General features: G+C 37.6%; 2 protein-coding genes across 3 annotated transcripts; one reads left to right on the top strand and one right to left on the bottom strand.

Moving 5' to 3' along the window:
- Positions 1-4,860: 4,860 nt before the first annotated feature.
- LOC132044468 (homeobox protein knotted-1-like 3) lies at positions 4,861-7,011 on the top strand. Of its 2 annotated transcripts, none has more exons than XR_009412193.1 (3): positions 4,861-5,939; positions 6,076-6,758; positions 6,845-7,011. XR_009412193.1 is itself a non-coding variant. In XM_059434961.1 (3 exons), the coding sequence occupies exons 1-3, from the start codon at positions 5,833-5,835 to the stop codon at positions 6,665-6,667; spliced, it is 333 nt and encodes a 110-aa protein (XP_059290944.1). In that variant the 5' UTR covers positions 4,861-5,832; the 3' UTR covers positions 6,668-6,832. The 2 variants fall into 2 exon arrangements, 1 of the variants encoding a protein (XP_059290944.1); XM_059434961.1 differs by lacking the exon at positions 6,845-7,011 and having other exon boundaries at positions 4,861-5,988; positions 6,076-6,207; positions 6,623-6,832.
- A 13,918-nt stretch (positions 7,012-20,929) lies between these two features.
- LOC132044469 (uncharacterized) lies at positions 20,930-22,243 on the bottom strand. The gene is made up of 2 exons (XM_059434962.1): positions 21,907-22,243; positions 20,930-21,378 (listed from the first exon to the last, which is right to left on the bottom strand). Exons 1-2 carry the CDS (start codon positions 22,241-22,243, stop codon positions 20,930-20,932), a joined length of 786 nt encoding a protein of 261 aa, XP_059290945.1.
- Positions 22,244-22,500: the final 257 nt, after the last annotated feature.

The raw sequence follows: 22,500 nt of genomic DNA, 5'->3' as shown, positions 1-22,500 counted from the left end.
ACAGTAGCATAGAAGATAGATATATATAGATATACCTACTTGATTGTAGTAATTAACATGTTATGGCTCTCAGCGGTAAGTCAGAGGTTATAGGTTGATTCTTATCCCTCTTATTTACAGCATGTTATTGTTATGTTTCATTTCTGCCTTACATACGCGGTATATTATTTCGTACTAACGTCTCTTTGCCTGGGAACGCTGTGTTCATGCCCGCAGGTTCAAAAAGGTTATCAGGAGGATTGCACCACTGGGATTTGCTGAGTACCAGCCAGCGTGGTAAGCTCCATATCATTCAGAGTAACTACGGTTAGAGTTTTTTGTATATGCAGTATGGGTAGACTGGGGCCTTGTCACGATCGTGTTACAGTTGCATTTCTATAGAGGCTTTTAGAATTTTGTGGTCAGTTCTGTCATGACCCAAATTGATGAGCCGCGACGAGCACCCGACCACTACTGATCGAGCACCTCTAAACTCATTTCCACTCCATACTAAACAACTTGGTGGCCCACTTTGACTGATATTCCACTGATACCGTTTACGATAGCATTTATACGATAGATCTTATCTTAGAATTCCACAAAACATGCATATGGATATGCATATGTAAGCATACTAGCAGAGGATGACAACATAGACCAACTTGGTCACCGTATATACTGTTCACAAAATTAAGGGACAACTGAAAGCACATGACGACCCCCACTATATATACACTGTCCACAGACCTCTATGGAATATAGACTACAAAACGGATAGGATAAGGCCCTGCCATACCCATATATGTACATGTCAAAAGGCATACCAAAGGGGATAGAGCTCCGGTCAAAATAAAGCTTGCTGGCTGGAACTAGAAAGAGGTCCTACTGGTCTGGCTCACTCGGCAGGCTATCTGAACCTGCGGGCATGAACGCAGCGTCCACAAGAAAGGATGTCAGTACGAGTAATGTACCGAGTATAAAAAGGATGTCAGTACGAGTAATGTACCGAGTATGTAAGGCATGAATAATAATATAGAAAGAGATACCGAACATGAAAAATAACATAATGAGAAATATAGAGCATAACATGAGGTAAGGAAATAACCTGTACATATGATTACCTCTTAAGGCAGATACCATGCATGCTTAACTTTAAAGAAAACATATATATATATATATATATATATATATATATATATATATATATATAAGCATAATCATTAGCCCGCGTCCGGGGTAACCATCTCACGCCGCCCACTAGTGGTCGCCGTGCCATTTAAACACGGTGTATAAGCCACCCGACTTAGCGGTCTTTGCCTACCATCTAGGCACGGTGTAATCATCATCATATACCTAACATGAAGCATGCATAGGAGCTCAAGTAAAAACTGTAACTCTATCAGAGTGACGTAAGGTCGGTAACCTCCGATTGTATTATGGAATAATCATCATCGTCTATGTCTCATCTCGGAGGAACAAGCATTATGAGATAAATTCATCAACAATGAATAAAATTAAGAAAATCAAGAAATAGCTCAACATTCTCATATTCATATTGAAATCATAAGCTTGGGACTTTTAAACATGAAATCATCATTATCATAATCGTCATAGAAATATTCTCATTTTTGACATCAATATTGTGAAAACATTTCCTTTGTTGTCAAAGCATTTATGGATTATTAGGAAAATACGGACATTTTGGAAAACATTTGTGGTCGGAAAGGTGCCTTTGAATCATGAACTTCTGACTTGTGGAAGTAAGGAGGTTATGAAAACATGTAAGGAATTATAACATAGGAATTTGTAGAAATAGAATCATCATCATCATAAAACATGCTTATCTTTAGCATCATAAGAACTCTAAGTATCACAAATCCCTAGCTTTTGAGAATAAGAACTTTTTAGGAAACATGTATGGGTTCACAAAAAGGGATCATGAAAACATCTATTGGATTCATAAGAAAGGAATCATGCCTTTAGAAGAAAGAGACTAGCCTTAACATACCAGAAAATTCACGTCTCGGCTCTTCCACCTATTTCCGGTCTTGAAATCTACATATAAGACTTTTCATGCTATAATTAGGTCCATTGTTATATACTTATCCTAAGCCTTCGAATAAATCTTTCTAGAATCTGCCAAAATTTCGGCAGCATGTCCTCTGTTTATATGCCTAGCCCAAAATCGTAATTCAGCAACCAACAACAACACCAATACCAACATTAACAACATCACTTCCAACACTAACATGTGCCATAAAACAGCCCACACGCTGTTTTCCAACTTCCATAACTAACCAACTTACTATACAATTATTTAACGACTTTGTCTCCGAGAATAAATCGGTATTAACGTAAATAGAAAGAGATTCATACCTTATTTTTGTTAAAACAACAATATCTCCGATATCCACTTGAATCCACGCTAAAATCCACCGCACAACAATACTAGAATCACAACCCTGCGTTATCCGGGCCTTGATTAACGCTTCGCCACTTGAAAATCACTCAAACGCTCAACTTTTTTTATGACAAAATTGCCCTTTATGGTGCTGAGCTCCCAATCTGATTTTTGTGAAAAAAATGGGGTTTTCCCCCTTTTATAAGATTCAAATTGAGGTCGGGGTCACTGTAGCATTACTGTAGCAGTTTACTGTAGCACGCTTTTCTGCTTTGTCAGCCGAACTTGTAACGTCCATAATTCTCTACTCCGATGTCCTATCGATGAACAGTTTGTTTCGTTAGAAACTAGACTCGACGAACTTCATTTTAGGCTTTTGAAACATCTTAAAATACTTCATATGCTAAGAGATATTCTTCCCTCAAGTTGGACCAAAATTTTCACACGAAACTTTACCCATCCTTTCTCCAAAGTCGTACTACTCCATTTCTTCCACTCAGCTCCTTATAAAATCTTCTGGTATACTTTATATACATCCTTCACTCATTAAATATACTTAATAATGCTTACTCTTTATATTCCAAAGTGGTTTTACTTAACCATAACTCAACGTACTTATGTTTCAAATTTGATAAGTGCTTCTTCGAAGATACGGGGTGTAACATGAACATTAGCAATTTGGAATTCAAGAATTACCCAAGTTGGAAGACCACAAATGAGCAACTCAAATGATTCCATGAGCAACTCAAATGATTCCAATGGAAGATAAGCAATTCACTTTGCAACTAAGAATCACACTTAGAATTATGCAACCAAACAAATTATATTAAGATAACCTAACAATCTATTACACTCCAAGTTCTTCAAAATTCAAGCCAAAAAATGAAAATAAGATAAGTCTTCTATTTATAGTCTAGGGCTTTACACCAAAGGCCCAAAAGTGGCACTTTGCAAAATTAACTCCAAACATGGGTTTTCATTCATCCAACAGTCATAACTTGCAAATGTGGCCTCCAATTTGAATCTTTGGCCTAGAATTGTATTCTTGGCCAAGATTTGCATCCAACGCCCACAGTTTGCAAAACTATACCTCTTTAACATCTAGCCACTTTGAGAGGAGGTCATCTCTTGGTCTTCTAGGCCTTCCCAAGCTATTTTCCAAACATTGTAAGCTTTGGCAATCTTCTCTCCAAGCAATTCCAAGGCTCCTTTCTTCATGAACATGGCTTGCATCTCTTGGAGCTCCCTTGCTTGACTCCTAGTGAATGGCCTTGAGCTAGGTGGGGTCATATCATTCAATGTTAAAAATTCTAGGTTGTGGTAAGTCCAGATACTGTTCGGTTGCTTATTAAGAAAAGTAGTTTTTTAGGTTTAGGGTCTGTGAGAAATCAGCATATCCCAGGTTTCTATAACTTAGTCAAATGTGGAAAACAGCATATAGCCAGAGCAGAGTTAATTAACAAAATGAAATTTGTAATCTTTTTTTGCCAAGTGACACATTTTTATAAGAATGCAGCCTGAGTAGCTAGAACTTGTGTGTTTCTTCAAATGGTTTAAAAATAAAAAGAAATAAAATAATAACTTTCAAACGAATAGTCCCTTGATGTTTATACTAGCTGCATCTTGCTCTTAGGGCAATATCTCTTATTCACAGAATAAATTTAAAAATAGCTTTATGTTAGAGCTTATTTTTACTCTCATTTTGTTTTGTAGACACATTACGTTCTATTGCTTTGTTCTTTTAAAAAACAACTACAACAACATGTTCTTGTTCATGCAATGGAAGCATTAATGGCTTGCTGGGAAATCGAGTAGTCGTTGCAAAGCTTAACTGGTAATCCATTATTCATTTTAAGACATTTTCATGCTTATTATTTATATATGACATTTGTGATTTTCTGTTACTGATTTAATATTTTCTGAAAATGTGTTTGGACTGTGAAAATGATATTGCATATATGACCAACCCAATCCAAGAAATAACAACGACATCTAATGGATTCGGTTCCTCTATAATCCAACCTAAATCGAATTCTATTCTTATCCTGCTTATTGGATTCAATACTGTTCCAATGAAAATTTCACACAATCTCAGTTCAGACTTCATTATCTTATCTCTCTCATATAACCTCGATGTTGTTATTTATTCTCTTGCTTTAGGCTAGGTCTTTTTTACCGGCACAAAGTCGCATACATGAGTCCAAGGGAGAGATGGAGAGACTTTTGTGTAATGATTTGCCTAATATTCATAATTCACTTGTTCTATTCAATTTACTTGGAAGAGCTAGATCTAGATGATGTTGGAAACATGGAATAAGAGATGTCAGCAGCAATCCAAAATAAAAGGAAACAAATCCTATCAGACCATTAATTTTGCAAACATTATACAACAGGGAAATTCCATCTCATTTTGTACCTCGGTTAGACATTGAGAAGGGTTTTTTTTTTGTTTTGGGGGTGGGGAGGGGGGGGGGGGGTGGGGGAAGGAAAAGCAGTATGTGAACCTACTTCATTCTTTGGACTTGACATTCTAGATCTGTTATCAATTTTTTAGCGTGCCCTTCTAGAACCGAACAACTGTAGGATATAGTTTCATGTCATTTTGTTCAAATTTTTAACCTTTGATTTTCAGTGACAGAAACTTTGGCCACTCTTTTTACATTAAGTTGGGTAAGTTCTAAAACATATATGTGGCGATTCTGCTAGAAGTATCAAACTAGGCAGTTCTAACATCTGTGGTTGGTCTTGGAAATCCGAAGCATGAAAACACAGTAACAAATGATCATCACGTTGATGTAAACTATTGAGATCTTTGAGTCTTCTCTCAGTGATGTTTTAAGCTTCAAATAGGATTATTTATGGAACCACTTTATGTTAGTTTTCTCATGCCAGTCATACAATTGAGGAAGAAAAATGAGAAGTACAGACTGTCAATATTAAATTGGACTTGTATCTCTTTGAAGGACATTGAATTTTCCTCCAAGTTGGTTTGATACATCATTGAGCCTTGACGCTGATAAAAACTGATTGAATGGCAGAAAATATGACCTTGGTAATGCGTGTACTCCCCTCATCAGTATGGTAAAATGCACTTATTTTTTCCTCAAAGATCACAAACAATTCTTAATCTAAGAACTTATGTGTGATATCTAATAAATTTTAACTTTTCACATGTTTCTTTCTTGTTTTATTTTTACTTTGTACTACCTAATAGAAGATCTAGAGATCTTTGTGAATCTTTTGGGGATGTTGAAAGCTTGAAATTACTTCCTGTTAACCTTATCACAGTTATCTCTTCTTTGTATCTTTTACCCTAGATTTTTCTGGCTGACCTGGTTAAGTTACCTTGATACACTGTAAACTATATAGTAACATTTAGCCATTTACTAATTAAGTTAATAGTGTTGTTTGCTTACACAGGAGCTTCTCCAGGAAAGGGTACAGGCGCAACAATGTCCGATGATGAAGATGAGCAGGTGGAGAGTGATGCCAATTTGTTTGATGGAAGTTTAGATGGTCATGATAGCATGGGCTTTGGTCTCCCAACAGAGAGTGAGAGGTCATTGATGGAGCGTGTGAGGCAGGAGTTAAAGCACGAGTTGAAACAAGTTAAGATAACTAGTTATTCATGAGCTATATATATTTTGATGGCCTCTATTGACTTAATCTAACTCTGTTCAACTCATCATAAATAGGGTTACAAGGAAAAACTTGTGGATATAAGGGAGGAAATTCTTCGAAAGAGAAGGGCAGGAAAACTCCCTGGCGATACTACCTCCGTCTTGAAAGCTTGGTGGCAATCACATTCAAAGTGGCCATACCCCACTGTAAGCTTTTAATTCTCAATTTTCGTGACCTGCAGACTAATTAAATAGCATCAGTTGTACGTTAGCACTCTTGTGAGTACAGAAATGATCACAAGAAAAGTATAATTCACCCAAACTGAAGCTTTAATTGGTTCAGGTGATGAACCCGGAAACACATTCTTTTGCGCGTGGTGTTTTCTTTTAAGATAAATTTTGTGCTAATAATTCAAATGAATCGTCATCTATGACCAGTAACATGTAATGCATCTAGTGGCTTTCACTTGGTAGATCCAAAAGTTAACTTGGCGTTAGCTAGAAGTTTGAAAAATTCGTCTAGATATAGGCATAACTTTTTTCTGCTTATTGAAATTGTGCTCCTACTGTACTAAATAGTGACACTGGATTTTCTTTTGTGGTTAATTTGTACTTATGCAAGAGGAAGACAAGGCTAAGCTGGTACAAGAGACAGGCCTTCAGCTAAAGTAGATAAATAATTGGTTCATCAACCAAAGAAAAAGGAACTGGCACAGTAATCCTTCCTCTTCTACAGCTTTGAAGAGCAAACACAAGAGGTAATGTAAGTTCAGCATAAATGTTGTTATTTTTTCCTTAATAAATTGTAAATGATTTTAGCTAACTTAGTTCAAAACTAATCCAGGTGAATCTGAAATATTATCATTCAAGGGAAGGTATAGTCAAGTTATTAGCACGCAAAGCTTCCTTGGATAATTTTTGTTCGTGTGTCCAGCTCAATAAGCATATGTGCTGTTGATGATACAACACTATATACGTAATAGATAGAAATATGGACTCATTCAGTTAAAGCAACAGTGTAAAGCTATTTTTAAGCTGAGGAGAACTAGAACATCACGAAGGTCTTTGTCTTACCCCAAAAAGAAAAGCTGTATATTAAAGATCGATATGATAATGTATTGAGGAAAGGCTAGTGATTTTCGTATAATCAGAGGGGACGGTGACTAATATGGTATACATCAGTCAACAATAGTTTAATCACAAATTAGTTTTGATTGACTGCATGAATCATCTATATCAATTTTGTGTGGACTTGAATGGGCGGAAAACGTCAGTGAATCATGAAGCTTACAGATATTGCCACATCTTTGTATGGGGGTTAGATCGATATGGGAGTGTACAGTTTGAGTTATCTCGGTTTCATCAATTACTTTTGTTGTAGCCATGTAAGAATGATAGAATATATAATGTGTAGGTATTTTTAGCGCTATAGTTCACAATGTGGAAAAAAAGAAGAGAACATTGTTGTATTGTTATATATTACTCCTATTGAGGACACAAATATTGTGCATGGATGTTTATCTTTGACGGAACTCGCTTAGGTTCAGGATGATATTTGCGCTGAACCGTTTTGACAAGTTTATGGAAAGCAGTAAAACAAGTAATAAATTGGTGACTTATGAACCTAAATAGATTAAGTTCTGGATTTTCAATAATGTTTGCCATTTTCTTTAATATTACTAACAAATAATCACACAAGTCTAGATTTCAAAATTAGTAGGTTTAAATGTAAAAACGAATAGAGAATGTCCCATTTTTTCTTAACTCTGATCTAAAGCATTGATCTAATCCCCCTTATACACTTTTTTTTTTAAAATAATAATAAATTAAGGTCGCCCATTGGGCATTTTATTTTTTCATGAATAAAAGCAAATGTTCAGGCCCAATATGGGTCCAAGTCCAAACCCAGGCAAAAAAACAAAAACAAAGTAGGAAAAAATAGATAACGAAATAGAAACAACAAATTCCCAATTTGGAAACCCTATGTAGCATTTCCGTCTTTTGCGCCTCCATGTCTAGGATCCCAATTGGTTTTTGCTTGTTGTTGAATCGCCTGAGATCGGTTAGTATTCCAATATTTATTGTAAAGTTCAACATTATTTTGTGACTTTTGAGCTCCATTTTGCTGCTATTGATTCGATTTTCTTGTTTCTGTGTCAACCTCTGTTGTTGTCGGTTCCACTTCTTGTTGCGGAGCTGTATGATGATTTTTTCAGTTAGTTTCACCCCTCTATACTGACGTTGCCTGAGCTGCTTCTAGATTCCACCCGTCCAGTTTTCAAACTGGTAAGTTCTGCTCTCTTCCTTCTTGCTTTTGTTTATACCTGTTGCTGTTGGTCTGCTAGAAGTGCTCTCTCGAGTTTTGTTGCTTGTAGTTGTTGGATTTTCCTGTTTCTATTCATATGATGACCTGATAATCCTAGTACACTCCATATTGAACTCCCTACGTTTTGAATTGACTTTGTTTTCAATTGAAAGTTGGACAATAGACGATTGAGCATCAGTTTACACTAATACCGCACCAAATCCAACCCTCAATTGATTCAAAGTAAACTCAAGACACATGTTACTTGTTTTCCTATTATGATAGCTATGATGTGTACTGAATGTGTGATTCATGTAAAAAAAATTACTTTGATATTCTTGTTTTTCAAAATGCTTCTGCATATCCTCTCTGTGTGTTCTTCTTGTGAATATCCTACTTGTGTGTACCTGCAAAAAAGAGCATACTGTTAGTTGAAAAATTCCTCACTGTTCTCCTCCGGAGGATTTGAACATGAGGACTTCCCGTGTATCCTATCCCTCATGTCATCCTCTTCTTCTGCATGGTCTAATTCATAAGTATGGTTCCTCCAATTTGTCACTATCCACTATCCTTCTACCTTGAATACTGAGTTCTTGAAAGTTGTTAGCTGAAACTGTTCCATCATCTCTAGTGCTAAGTGTTATATCCCGTATTTTTGTACATTGGGATAATCCGAGCTAACCATGAAAAGTTAAGGACAAGACTATTCCGGGATACGAGGTTGAGATTTTTGACCTTCGATTTTGTTTTAAGGCATAAGTTGCTTATGATTTTATTGGTATGGAATATTAAGGAAAATTTGGGGTTAAAAGTGAATTATTGGAAAGTATTTATTTCATGAAAAACAGCCAATGTGGCCGTGTGGCATGTGGGTGGTTCCCACCCATGGCTTGGAAAGTTTTAATTCATCCAAGCCATGTGTGGGACATAGCACACATGGATGAATTATATGTGCACACATTAGATGAGGAGCAAGACCAATTATTCATCTTTTTCAACTCAAGAAAGTTGGAGAAACATGGAGAAAAAAAAGGGAGCATACACGGCCATGGCTGGCCGAATTGTGCCCATGGAAATTGATCACAAAAAAATAATTTCTTCTAGCTTTTCAACTCATTGGAAGGTCCTTATTAACATGAAGTAGTTGTTGGAGCAAGCAAAGCCTTTGTTCTTGCAATTCTCAACCCTAGCCAAGTTGAAGAACTAAGTGGAAAAGGTAAGGTTTAATCTTCCATTTTATATGTTATGAATGGTTTGTGCATGTTGTAGTATGTGGAAATGAATGAAATTCATGAAATTATGGGTGTTAGGTTGTAGCCGTGTGTGTTGTGTGTGGCCGTGTATATGTGGTGTTGTGTAGGAGTGAAGAATTAATTTTATTTAGCATGTTTGGTTGTTGTTGTTGTGGATTCTAGGATGAAAATGAAGGTTTAGTGATTCAAATTGAAGTTATAATCGTTTGTAGGTTGTTGGAGAAGATAATGTGATTTTATTATAGTTTCTTGAATTTATGAAAATGATGTTGTTAATGTGTGGAATGTTGGTGTAGTTTATGAATTTGGAAGAAAGAATTGTGTTGTTGTTGTTCTTATTGAATTTGGAAGGTTTCGGGTAATGTTGTAAGTGGTTGGGCCGTTGGAATGTTGTGTGGATTGTTTGAAATGTTCTTGAGTTTTGTTTGAATGGTTTCGGATTGGTATTTGAATGTATGAGCATTGGAGTTGGCTTAATGGCATGTGGTGATTTGAATGTAAATGGAATGTTGTCGAATTATGTAGAAAGGAGTTACTAATGTTAGAATACGTTTTGAATTACTTATTGATGTTGTTAGTATGGTTGTTGGTATTGTTGTTGAAGATTTGGCCGAGTTGAATTCTCGGGGTTGTTGAATTTACAGGGGAAATCTGCCCAAATTTCTGTAAATGAAGTGCTAGCTTAGAATTGGATTTCTAAGTGCTTATGACTAATGTTTGGTGTCTAACAACGTTGTTGTAGATCTTGGGAAGCCGAGACTTAAGGTTGGATTAGCTTAGGACGCGGACGAGGTATGTAAAGCCTAACCTTTCCTTCTTTTGGCATGTCTTAGTGGTAAGTAGGTTATGATACGAGCCTCGGGGTAACTCTATTCTTGCGATCCGAGCATGTCTACGATTCTTATTCACTTCTTAATGTTGGTATTCGTAACGTAATAGAATAATGGTCCTTATGTCTTTGGTATGATTGGATTTCAAAGTTTGCATAAAAAGTTTTGTTCCTAAAGGGTTCTATGTCGAAAAAGGGCCGTAACTTTCGTAGACAGAATCGGATCGCCTCGATATGCTCGTAGAAGGTTTTGTAACATACAATGACTATATCTTCCATAGGCGGGCTCGGATTGGGTTGACGCTCGTCCGTGGGTCCCGCGACTTTCCTTTGTGTAGTTATAACGACTTTTGAAAGAACTTAGCATGACTATCGTCTTAACCCTCGAGCGTCGATTACTTACTTACCCATCGAGTCTGTAATGAAGATTATTTCCTTGATTTCCATAAGCTATTTCATATGGTTTTGATACGTATCTATGATTACTAAAGTTCTATTTGATATGTTCCCGAGTGACATTCGGGGAAAACTTGATTTGACTATTCTCTTGGTTTTAAATGATAGTTCGTTTTGACTATTCTATGGAGTTTTTGAAAAGGTTTTAAATTGCATATGGTTACTCACGACTCTGCTCGTGCATTCTGTTATTACATCCTTCGCTGAGTCCCGGACCGGTTATGTTATCGTGCGCACTATGTTATATTCCGGAGTATGATGTGTCCGGTTCGAGCCCCTCACTAGAGGGCCGGATTCCGTGTATATTTGGTGTTATGATGTGTTATGGCGTTATGATGTGTTATGTGATATGTCAGGTTACGGAGATTTGAAATCTTCTGGTGTTATGCTGTGTTATGGCGCCATTGACGGGTGGGCGACCATATTTCCTGAGCCCCTTGCATGATTTGTGTTTTTAAAAGTAAGTATTTTGGTATTCTGGATTTTGCACTTATTTTCTGTACTTCTGTTCCGATTATGATCCTGTTTACTATATTTCATGCTTTGCATACTCAGTACATATTTCGCACCGACCCCTTTTCTTCGGGCCGCGTTTCATGCCCGCGGTACGTATACTCGCTTTGGTGATCCGCCGGCTTAGGATTTCCACTCGGCTATTCTGGAGCGCTCCTTGTTCCCGGAGCCTATGTTTTGGTACGGACTCTTCCGTGCGTATATGTATATATACTATTCATGGGTACGGCGGGGCCGTCCCGTCATATGATTCGTTATTGCTCTTAGAGGTACGTAGACATATGTGTGGGTTGTGGGTAGTCACTTTATTCGGTTTGTGTACGTGTGATTTGTGATACGGACGTCCCCTTATATTGTGATAGCCCTACCGGCTTATGTGTGATATCATCGACGTGTGACGACTATATATGTATATATGCATTTGTGACAGCTATGGGGCGACGTTTCACTTTTCTGTGTGTATAAGATCTGGTTATGCCAGCTATGATCTGACGTCTGACTTTTGTATAGGTATAATCTGTTTGTACGCTGATTATGGTTAGCAGGTGCATATGGGTGCCCAGCGTGGGCACTAGTCACGACCTACGGGGTTGGGTCGTGATGGTGGTATCGTAGCGATTCGTCCTCGGATTGTCTACGGACCGTGTCCGCGAGTCTTGTGTATGGTGTGAAGCCGGCCACACTTATAAAAGGAGAGGTCACGGGGCATTTAGGAATCAGTGACCCTTTTTCTGTCTTAGATCGTGCGATAGAGCCAAGTCATAGGAAATGAGATTCCTCGTACTAACTTTTGATTTCAGCAGAAGGACGACATCGACAGAAGAAAGTGAGTGACGATATTCGAAGTTACAAAGCACGCAGGTAAGCAAAGGCACGGAAGATATATATCGAGTAAGGTATTGGGGTACGATTGAAATGTAAAGTTAAAAATTGGAAAAAAAAAGTGGACAGGAAAAGGTAACAGGTGCAGTTCGAGTTGGACACGCGAGGTAAGTCCATCATTTTCATACTGTTGTTAACATTGGGAGCCCTGTGAGGCTGCGATATGATATGATATATATATATATATATATATATATATATATATATATATATATATATATATATATATATATATATATATGTTGTGAGGCATTGTTGGTATTTCCTGCGTGCAGGTTTTGAGATAGTAAGAAATATAGAGGAAACTCTGCCGAAATTTTCTAAGAAATAAAAAGAGAATGAGATATGGGTTTGTGATATGCCTTGAAAGGTCGTGTCAATAGTAAGGATAGAATTTGACTAAGTTGCAAATACGGCTGACCTCGAGAAACGAGTTAACTACCGAATTGTTGGTAATAGTAATTAGGAGGTCGATATCGATATGGTAAAAAGAATTTGGAAAGGGCTTGTGATATTAAGAGAGGATTTAGAAGGAGTTGGCAAATCGTGATAGAGTGTTATGTTAAGGTACCAACTGAATTGATAAGCAGGGATAAATTATGACGAGTTTATGGTTAGAAGAAATAGTAGTATGATTGAGACAAGAGTACAGAGGAAAAAGAATTGTGACGGATATGAATGTATTGATAAGACAACTTGCGAGATATTAAGGATAAGATTGATTACGAACAGGATATTATGTGAATATAATAAGGATTGTTATGAAAATGAGCAAAGCCTAGCGAGGAAGTGACTAAAAGATATGACGTGATCTATGTGACTAAAGTATAAAGGTGAGCTATGAATAATAAAAAAAAAGGAGATGGAAAGAAAAGCGGACGAGATAACAGTGCAGTAACAGATTATGACATGTATAGCCAAGAACATGAGTAATATCAGTGACGGAACTGTGAAAGACCAACCTATAGAAAGATGAGCGACGAGGTAGAATGAGTGCTAGGAAATGACTGGTATGATAAGAACAAATAGGGATGAACAGAATATGATTTGAAAACGAGAAAGGGATTATGTAGGGGTAGTATTTTCCGAAGGACATAGAGGTATCATAAAAGTCCTTGTGCGCAGAAAAGAGGGATGGACATAGACTAGGGAAATATGGTAAGGGGATACTAAAGGAAGCACCCAAGATAGACGTAATTAAATGAGTACGAATATGGAACGAAAAGGGAATACATAGTTATGAATTTAAAGGTGTAGTATGATGACATGGTGATAAGATAAGACTAATATGGAGACGAACTTGGTGTGTTTTGAGTAAGTTAGAAGCCTATGTTGGGCACACAGTAAGGGTAAAAAGGCATAAAGCATATAGGGGTATTGCGTGCTCACGACTTCACCTCGAAAATAATGGAATCTCTGAGCGATAAAGACGGTAGGCTTAAGGAACCAGTGGTGCAATATAATTTCATCAAAAGAGAACTTTGGACACTTATCGTTGGAATATAAGTGCCACCTAGCTGAGAATTTGGGATGACTACGAGTATTAAATAATTATTGATTGGAGTAAGAGACCCTTTCTGATTCGGCGGGAGATGTGTTATGAGGATGTCTTGAAATCTGTTAAGACTTCAATTTACTCCGGATTAGGTGATAAGGGTCATGCGGTGAGGTGGACGCGATCATACTAGCATTAGAGCACCGCATTTCATCAGAGTCCTAAAGTTAAGCGTGCTGGAGTGGGAGAAATTTCAGGATGGGTGACCCCCTGGGAAATGTTTTGAAAGTCTTATAAATTCAGACATAGGAAGCAAATAAGAAGCTAGAGTAGCCTAAGGGAAGTTAGAGTATGCGGAGTGAGCAGAAACCTTAAGAGGTCACATAGGACGAGGCAGACTGAACGGGTGAAAAGGAATAAGGTGCATTACAGCTTTAGAAACAGGGTAAGTTGAATAGCGGTTGGAAATATTTTGTAAGCAAGATGGTAGCAATTATGTATACGTATGTATATGATATCCCATACGTGGCTATATCAGCGGGTATGTGTATCCCAGCAATCGACGTTGCGGTATATTGGAAAGCAATAATCGGACGGGGTAACGAAGCTCAAGTGAAAAAATATGGCACGAATGTTATAAGGCGAGCTGATGCTGTTTTCACTACAGGTTAAGCTTGGAAAGTTCTAATATAAGGATATTTGGGAAAGAAAGAAAGTGAGTAGATGGTAGGTAAAGTGACCAAAAGGTCGGGAAAAAGCGAAAGAGTAAGAAATATGAGGGAGTAAAGCCTCCAAAAGAGACGACGGGCAAATCACGACCTTTGTTTGGATTAAAATTTGAGGGTAGGTGTGTGAGAGGGATAAAGTGTGGTAGTATGGAACAAAAGAGAAATGAGAAGTAAAGGAAAAAAAAAGATTAGGCCATGCAACGATGGTAAGAGATTTCTAACTTTCAAAAAATAAGTGCTGAAGACGATAGATATATAAAAACTATTGGTGTATTAGGACCTCCTTACTAAAGGGGAGAAGAACATATTGGACTTGAAAGGGATTATGGCGTTCTTATGCTCCAGAAGGGGAAATTTATTAGCTTGGAGCCAGAGTTCGAAACGATCGCTAATACAAGGAAATCGAAGACACGTATACTTATGTTACGAGAGAATTGTAAGGGAGTAAGAATTTCCGTAGCCCTATGCTTTTGGGTTGTATTGTAAGATTGAGGGATAAAGGTTAAAGAAACAGTTGTGGCAGGAAGCTAAAGGAATAGTTGTGGCAGGAGCCCAAGGATTTAGTTTGAACTCGAATTATGAGTTGCCATAAGTGTAGTTGTACTGTGAAGGATAGCGAAGGGTGCAGAACCATTTCGTATATACATACTTTGGACCGACGGAAGTAGTCCTGGGAAGGAACTAGGAGGAATAATTTAAGGGACATAACCATTATATCCACTAGCAACAAAGTCATATTGAGTGAGCACTCGGAATGTAAAGGTAAATGGTGATGAGGATGTGAGGACTAATGACGCTGACCATTGAACCGCAAGTGAATCTCGATACAGTATGTCACCCTCCGACTGACGGACAGACCGAGCATACTATCCAGACGCTAAGGGATATGTTGCGAGCCTGCGTTCTTGATTTTAGATATAGCTGAGATGATCTTTTGCCACTTGTTGAGTTCGCTTATAATAATAGCTACCATTCTAGTATCCAGATAGCCGTACGAGGCTTCGTGTGGCAGGAAGTGCAGTTCACCGATTAGCTGGTCCGATGTTGGCGAAACTAAGTTAACTAGCCCAGATAGGGTGTAGCAAGTCATTGATGAGGTAAAATCTATTCAGGAGTGGTCATTAGCAGCTCAGAGTCGACAGGAATCGTATGCGGATAATCGACGTCGACGTTTAGGGTTCCAGATTGGTGATTGGGTAATTCTGAGAGCGTCAGTCATCAAGGGTGTTATGAAATTCGGTGGGAAGAAAAAGCTCAGTCCGAGGTATATTGGACCTTATCAGATCGTCCGTAAGTAGGCAAGGTTACCTAGGAATTAGATCTACCATCTAAATTGGGAGCAGTGCATCCAGTCTTCCACGTATCAATGCTTCGCAAATGTGTAGGCGACCCTTCCAGAGTATTTCCCATAGATGGTATCCAGGTGACAGAGGAGTTATCCTACGAGGAGCAGCCCATAGCCATACTGGATAGTCAGGTGAGAAGATCGCGTACTAAAGACATAGCTTCCGTTAAGGTATTGTGGCGGAGCAATAACAGGGCAGAGATGAAGAATACGTATCCCTACTTGTTTCCTATGCCTACAAGTAATCTAAACTCCTTAATTGGCTATGTTGATGAATTAATGAACTGTATGTGGCAGCTATGAAAGAGACTCCCCCGAAGTGCTTATAAGACCCTGTAGGATCAGTTTAACATTCGAGGACGAATGTTCTAAAGGGGGGAGGATGTTATATCCCGTATTTTTGTACATTAAGATAATCCGAGCTAACCATGAAAAGTTAAGGACAAGACTATTCCTTGATACGAGGTTGAGATTTTTGACCTTCGATTTTGTTTTAAGGCATAAGTTGCTTATGATTTTATTGGTATGAAATATTAAGGAAAATTTGGAGTTAAAAGTGAATTATTGGAAAGTATTTATTTCATGAAAAATAGCCAATGTGGCCGTGTGGCATGTGGGTGGTTCCCACCCATGGCTTGGTAAGTTTTAATTCATCCAAGCCATGTGTGGGCCATAGCACACATGGATGAATTATATGTGCACACATTAGATGAGGAGCAAGACCAATTATTCATCTTTTTCAACTCAAGAAAGTTGGAGAAACATGGAGAAAAAAAAAGGGAGCATACACGGCCATGGCTGGCCGAATTGTGCCCATGGAAATTGATCCCAAAAATAATTTCTTCTAGCTTTTCAACTCATTGGAAGGTCCTTATTAACATGAAGTAGTTGTTGGAGCAAGCAAAGCCTTTGTTCTTACAATTCTCAACCCTAGCCAAGTTGAAGAACTAAGTGGAAAAGGTAAGGTTTAATCTTCCATTTTATATGTTATGAATGGTTTGTGCATGTTGTAGTATGTGAAAATGAATGAAATTCATGAAATTATGGGTGTTAGGTTGTAGCCGTGTGTGTTGTGTGTGGCCGTGTATATGTGGTGTTGTGTAGGAGTGAAGAATTAATTTTATTTAACATGTTTGGTTGTTGTTGTTGTGGATTCTAGGATGAAAATGAAGGTTTAGTGATTCAAATTGAAGTTATAATCGTTTGTAGGTTGTTGGAGAAGATAATGTGATTTTATTATAGTTTCTTGAATTTATGAAAATGATGTTGTTAATGTGTGGAATGTTGGTGTAGTTTATGAATTTGGAAGAAAGAATTGTGTTGTTGTTGTTCTTATTGAATTTGGAAGGTTTGGGTAATGTTGTAAGTGGTTGGGCCGTTTGAATGTTGTGTGGATTGTTTGAAATGTTCTTGAGTTTTGTTTGAATGGTTTCGGATTGGTATTTGAATGTATGAGCATTGGAGTTGGCTTAATGGTATGTGGTGATTTGAATGTAAATGAAATGCCGTCGAATTATGTAGAAAGGAGTTACTAATGTTAGAATACGTTTTGAATTACTTATTGATGTTGTTAGTATGGTTGTTGGTATTGTTGTTGAAGATTTGGCCGAGTTGAATTCTCGGGGTTGTTGAATTTACAGGGGAAATGCTGCCCAAATTTCTGTAAATGAAGTGCTAGCTTAGAATTGGATTTCTAAGTGCTTATGACTAATGTTTGGTGTCTAACGACGTTGTTGTAGATCTTGGGAAGCCGAGACTTAAGGTTGGATTAGCTTAGGACGCGGACGAGGTATGTAAAGCCTAACCTTTCCTTCTTTTGGCATGTCTTAGTTGTAAGTAGGTTATGATACGAGCCTCGGGGTAACTCTATTCTTGCGATCCGAGCATGTCTACGATTCTTATTCACTTCTTAATGTTGGTATTCGTAACGTAATAGAATAATGGTCCTTATGTCTTTGGTATGATTGGATTTCAAAGTTTGCATAAAAAGTTTTGTTCCTAAAGGGTTCTATGTCGAAAAAGGCCCGTAACTTTCGTAGACAGAACCGGATCGCCTCGATATGCTCGTAGAAGGTTTTGTAACATACAATGACTATATCTTCCATAGGCGGGCTCGGATTGGGTTGACGCTCGTCCGTGGGTCCCGCGACTTTCCTTTGTGTAGTTATAACGACTTTTGAAAGAACTTAGCATGACTATCGTCTTAACCTCGAGCGTCGATTACTTACTTACCCATCGAGTCGTAATGACGATTATGTCCTTGATTTCCATAAGCTATTTCATATGGTTTTGATACGTATCTATGATTACTAAAGTTCTATTTGATATGTTCCCGAGTGACATTCGGCGAAAACTTGATTTGACTATTCTCTTGGTTTTAAATGATAGTTCGTTTTGACTATTCTATGGAGTTTTTTAAAAGGTTTTAAATTGCATATGGTTACTCACGACTCTGCTCGTGCATTCTGTTATTACATCCTTCGCTGAGTCCCGGACCGGTTATGTTATCGTGCGCACTATGTTATATTCCGGAGTATGATGTGTCCGGTTCGCCGAGCCCCTCACTAGAGGGCCGGGTTCCGTGTATATTTGGTGTTATGATGTGTTATGGCATTATGATGTGTTATGTGATATGCCGAGTTACGGAGATTTGAGATCTTCTGGTGTTATGTTGTGTTATGGCGCCATTGACGGGTGGCGATCATATTTCCTGAGCCCTTGCATGATTTGTGTTTTTAAAAGTAAGTATTCTGGTATCCTGGATTTTGCACTTATTTTCTGTACTTTTGTTCCGATTATGATCCTGTTTACTATATTTCATGCTTTACATACTCGGTACATATTTAAATGTGACCACTTTCTTCGAAGCACGTTTCGTACCCGCGGTACAGATACTCGCTTTTGGTGATCCGCCACTTAGGATTTCCACTCGGCTATTGGAGCGCTCTTGTTCCGGAGCCTATGTTTTGGTACGGACTCTTCCGGATGCATATGTATATGTCTGTTCATGGGTACGGCGGGGCCCTGTCCCGTCATATGATTCTGTTATTGCTCTTAGAGGTCTGTAGACATATGTGTGGGTTGTGGGTAGTCACTGTTCAGTTGTGTCTGTGTGATTTGTGATCTGGACGTCCCCCCTATATTGTGATAGCCCTACCGGCTTATGTGTGATATCATCGGGACAAAGGTGACAAATGACGAGCGATATGTATATATGCATTTGTGACGACTATGGGGCGATGTTTCACTTTTTGTGTGTATAAGATACGGTTATGCCGCCATGATCCGACGTCCGACTTTTGTATAGGTATAATCTGTTTGTACGCTGATTATGGTTAGCAGGTGCATATGGGTGCCCAGCTCGGGCACTAGTCACGACCTACGGGGTTGGGTCGTGACACTAAGTTAGCTAGATAATCAGCTAGTTTGTTTCCTTCTCTGAAAATAGGGATATAATAAGTCTTTCCTCTCATAAATTCCCATATCTCTTCTACTATACTGATAATCTGTCAGGGTGCTTACCATATCCTTTCCACAACATTTTTAAGCAATAGAGAGTCTGTTTCTATAAGAATCCTGTCCACTTGGAAAGTCACTATATAGTTTAAAGCCTGTAGAATTGCCATTGCTTCAATCTGAGTGTTGGTACTAGGACTTCCTTCAATTTCCTTAGATTGAGCTTAATAATATCCCCATTAAAGTCCCCCTATACTCTAAGGGGTCGTTTGGTTGGAATCAAGTTATCTTAGGATAACTTATCCTAGGGTTAGTTGTTCCACCCTTCCACAGGGATAAAATAACACTACAATTCCCGGATAACTAATCCCGAGATTAGTTATACCATGATTTTTTCCCCACCAAACGTGGGACAAACTCATCTCAAATATGATTTTGGGATTATTTATCCTTATCCCTCATACCAAACGAGCCTTAATTGTATAGAAAGTAGATAAAAAAGGATCGTTTCTGAACGATTAAGAAAAAGCACTCATAAATCGATGTCAATTAGTTCCAAACCTACTCGACGGGCAGATGAAAGGTTGTCGAAATTCCCTTTTGATTTTTTTTCAACATTAGAATGTTCCCTCATGTCTCTTTACCAGAAAAAAAAAAAGAAAGATGAAAGAATGTTCCCTCATGTCTGTTTCAATGGGTTTTAAAAAATCTCTATGGTAGAGATTATTTTGTCAGCTTTTTTACTTCCTACTCGGTGAACACTAAAAGGAAGGGCCATATTACTAGGAAAGTGTTTCTCGAGCAAATGCAAATGCCAATTACCTTCAGTCAAAAAGAAGGCTGGCATACAATCTGCCCATTTAATACTCCCTCCGGATAGAAAAAAGAGTCCACTTAGCCTTTTTTTTTCTTTTTGGGTAAAAAAAAAATGTCCACTTATCAAATCAAGAAAGAATTAACATTGTTTTTTCAGATTTTCCCCTATTAAGTGTTATATATTATCAAATCTCAATGCCTATTTAATTAGGAGTAGTTTAGTCAAATTACCTATTTTTATCTAGGAGTTAGTATTTTCTTAAAGAGCGTGCAAATGGCTAAGTGGACTCTTTTTTTTTATCCGAGGGAGTATAAAGAAGATAAACGTCATCACCTTAATCACCCATCATCTGAGTTATAGAATTAACAAAGTTTGTTTCAGGGGAATATTTCGAGCAATTCATATGCTACAAGCAGTGGCGGAGCCACATAGAGCCGAGGGTATTCATCCGAACCCCCTCGGCGGAAAAAAACACTGTTTTTACAAGGTTAAAATTATTTTTTATGTATATATAGTAGATATTGAATCCCCTTAGGCTTCTTCGTATGTTTACTTTTTTATATTTTGAACCCCCTCGGAGGAAATCTTGGCTCCGCCACTGGCCACAAGAACAACGGATGAGATAAACTTAATTAATCTGTCGGCTCATGAGCCCTAGCATTAATGCTCATTAATTATGTATATAGTTACAATTGAATTTATGCAGCCAAGTGGGTCACAAGCAGTGGCGCACGCAGGATTTTTTTGTAAGCGGTGTCGATATTAGAAAAAAAAGAATAAATGATATAAAAATGTTATATTAATAAAACTGCTATTCGAATTATGAATAAAACATAATTCATGTAAACTATTACAACTCTCCTCGACGAGTTTTCATCTTTTGAAATGTATTCATAATAGCCTCATTAGAGATAGTACTAAATACTTCTTTTTCTATAGAAGGCACCAAACAACCACTCAAAAGCTCATCATCCATTCTGTTCCGTAAATCTGTCTTAATCAACTTCATCGACGAGAAAGCTCTCTCAACTGTAATAGTAGCAACTGGCAAAAGTAAAGCAAATTTCACAAGTCGAAACACAAGAGGATAAGTTCCATGCTTCTTCGTCTCTACGAGTATCTTGGAAAGATTAACAAGCCCCTTAAGATTGGAAAACCTTTTATCATGATCTTGAACATCAACAATGTAATTCTCAAGCTGAAAACGAAGGTCCACCATAGAGTATTTATCAAAATCATCAGGATATAACTCAGCCAATCTCAATATCTTTTCAATGTCAAAATGAGAAAAAGAGTCAACTGGGTTCAAGCAAGAAACTCCAAGAAGCTAAATCAATGTCATTTCATCAAAGCGATTATTTTGTCACCTCAATCAAAGTGATGTAAAATAGTATGAGAACTCTCCGACGTGACCTTCAAGGATAAATCAGTCATCAAATTTTATAAAATACAAAATATACCTCATCAAATGCTAAACAATTGATTTCTAAGATTTGCAATGTCTTGTAACACCTTCTTTTTCTTTTGAAAAGGTGCATTCAGATCATTTTTAAAACATTCATGAAATGCATATGAAGACAACCTCAAATGCTAAACATGCTCTAAGATATCCTTTTGCCCTACATTTTTCTTCAAATGGCATAACAAGAATAGCATCAAGTACATCAATGATAGGACCAAACATAAGAATAAAATTTTAAAGGATTTGTAATGAGATCCCCATCGAGTATCACCCGCTCTAGCAAGACCTAATTCTTGATTCAAACCCTTACCAGTTTCAAGCTCACCTTTACGTAATGCCTCTTTAATTTCTTCTCGTCATTTCACGTTCATCTCTACGCTTTAAAGAAGCTCCCACCATATTTAATATATCAGAAACTAACAATAAAAGTTCTTGCACTTCATCACATTTTCTAGAAATCGCAACAAGAGTTAATTGAAGTTGATGAGCAAAACAATGAATAGAATGAGCACCTTTACTTTCTTGTTGCATCAAGATTTTCAACCCATTTATATCACCTTGCATATTGCTTGCTCTATCATAACATTGTCCACGTATATAAGATGAACTTAAAGAATGTTGAGAAAGTAAACCAACAATTCCCTTCTTTAGAGACAAAGCAGTAGTATCACGGACAAGAACAATACCAATAAATCGCTCCATCACACTTCCCCTTCTATCAGCGTATCACAAAACAATAGCCATTTGTTCCTTACATGACACATCGCGAGATTCATCAACTAAGATGGAAAAGTGATCATTATTTAAATCCTCAATTATACACTTTATTGTTTCAATCTTACATGCACTGATAATATCCTTCTGAATGTGTGGAGAAGTCAATTGATTATTCTTTGGAGCTTTTTTAAATGCACCGCCAATATTATCACATAGTTTTGCATACCATGTAAGAAGTTCAA

Source organism: Lycium ferocissimum, unplaced genomic scaffold, assembly GCF_029784015.1.
Source record: "Lycium ferocissimum isolate CSIRO_LF1 unplaced genomic scaffold, AGI_CSIRO_Lferr_CH_V1 ctg4612, whole genome shotgun sequence".
NCBI classification, from domain to species: Eukaryota; Viridiplantae; Streptophyta; class Magnoliopsida; order Solanales; family Solanaceae; genus Lycium; species Lycium ferocissimum.
Note: the sequence above shows the minus strand (reverse complement) of the source record. Positions and strands in the feature narration are given on the sequence as shown.

Excerpts from the sequence above, each read along its gene's own strand:
- LOC132044468 (XM_059434961.1), top strand. The coding sequence starts at position 5,833 with ATGTCCGATGATGAAGATGAGCAGGTGGAGAGTGATGCCAATTTGTTT. Across the intron at positions 5,989-6,075 it reads TAAAGCACGAGTTGAAACAA|GGTTACAAGGAAAAACTTGT; the intron begins GTTAAGATAACT and ends CATCATAAATAG. Across the intron at positions 6,208-6,622 it reads CAAAGTGGCCATACCCCACT|AGGAAGACAAGGCTAAGCTG; the intron begins GTAAGCTTTTAA and ends TACTTATGCAAG.
- LOC132044469 (XM_059434962.1), bottom strand. The coding sequence starts at position 22,243 with ATGGAGCGATTTATTGGTATTGTTCTTGTCCGTGATACTACTGCTTTG. Across the intron at positions 21,379-21,906 it reads TTTAAAGCGTAGAGATGAAC|TTGACTCTTTTTCTCATTTT; the intron begins GTGAAATGACGA and ends GCTTGAACCCAG.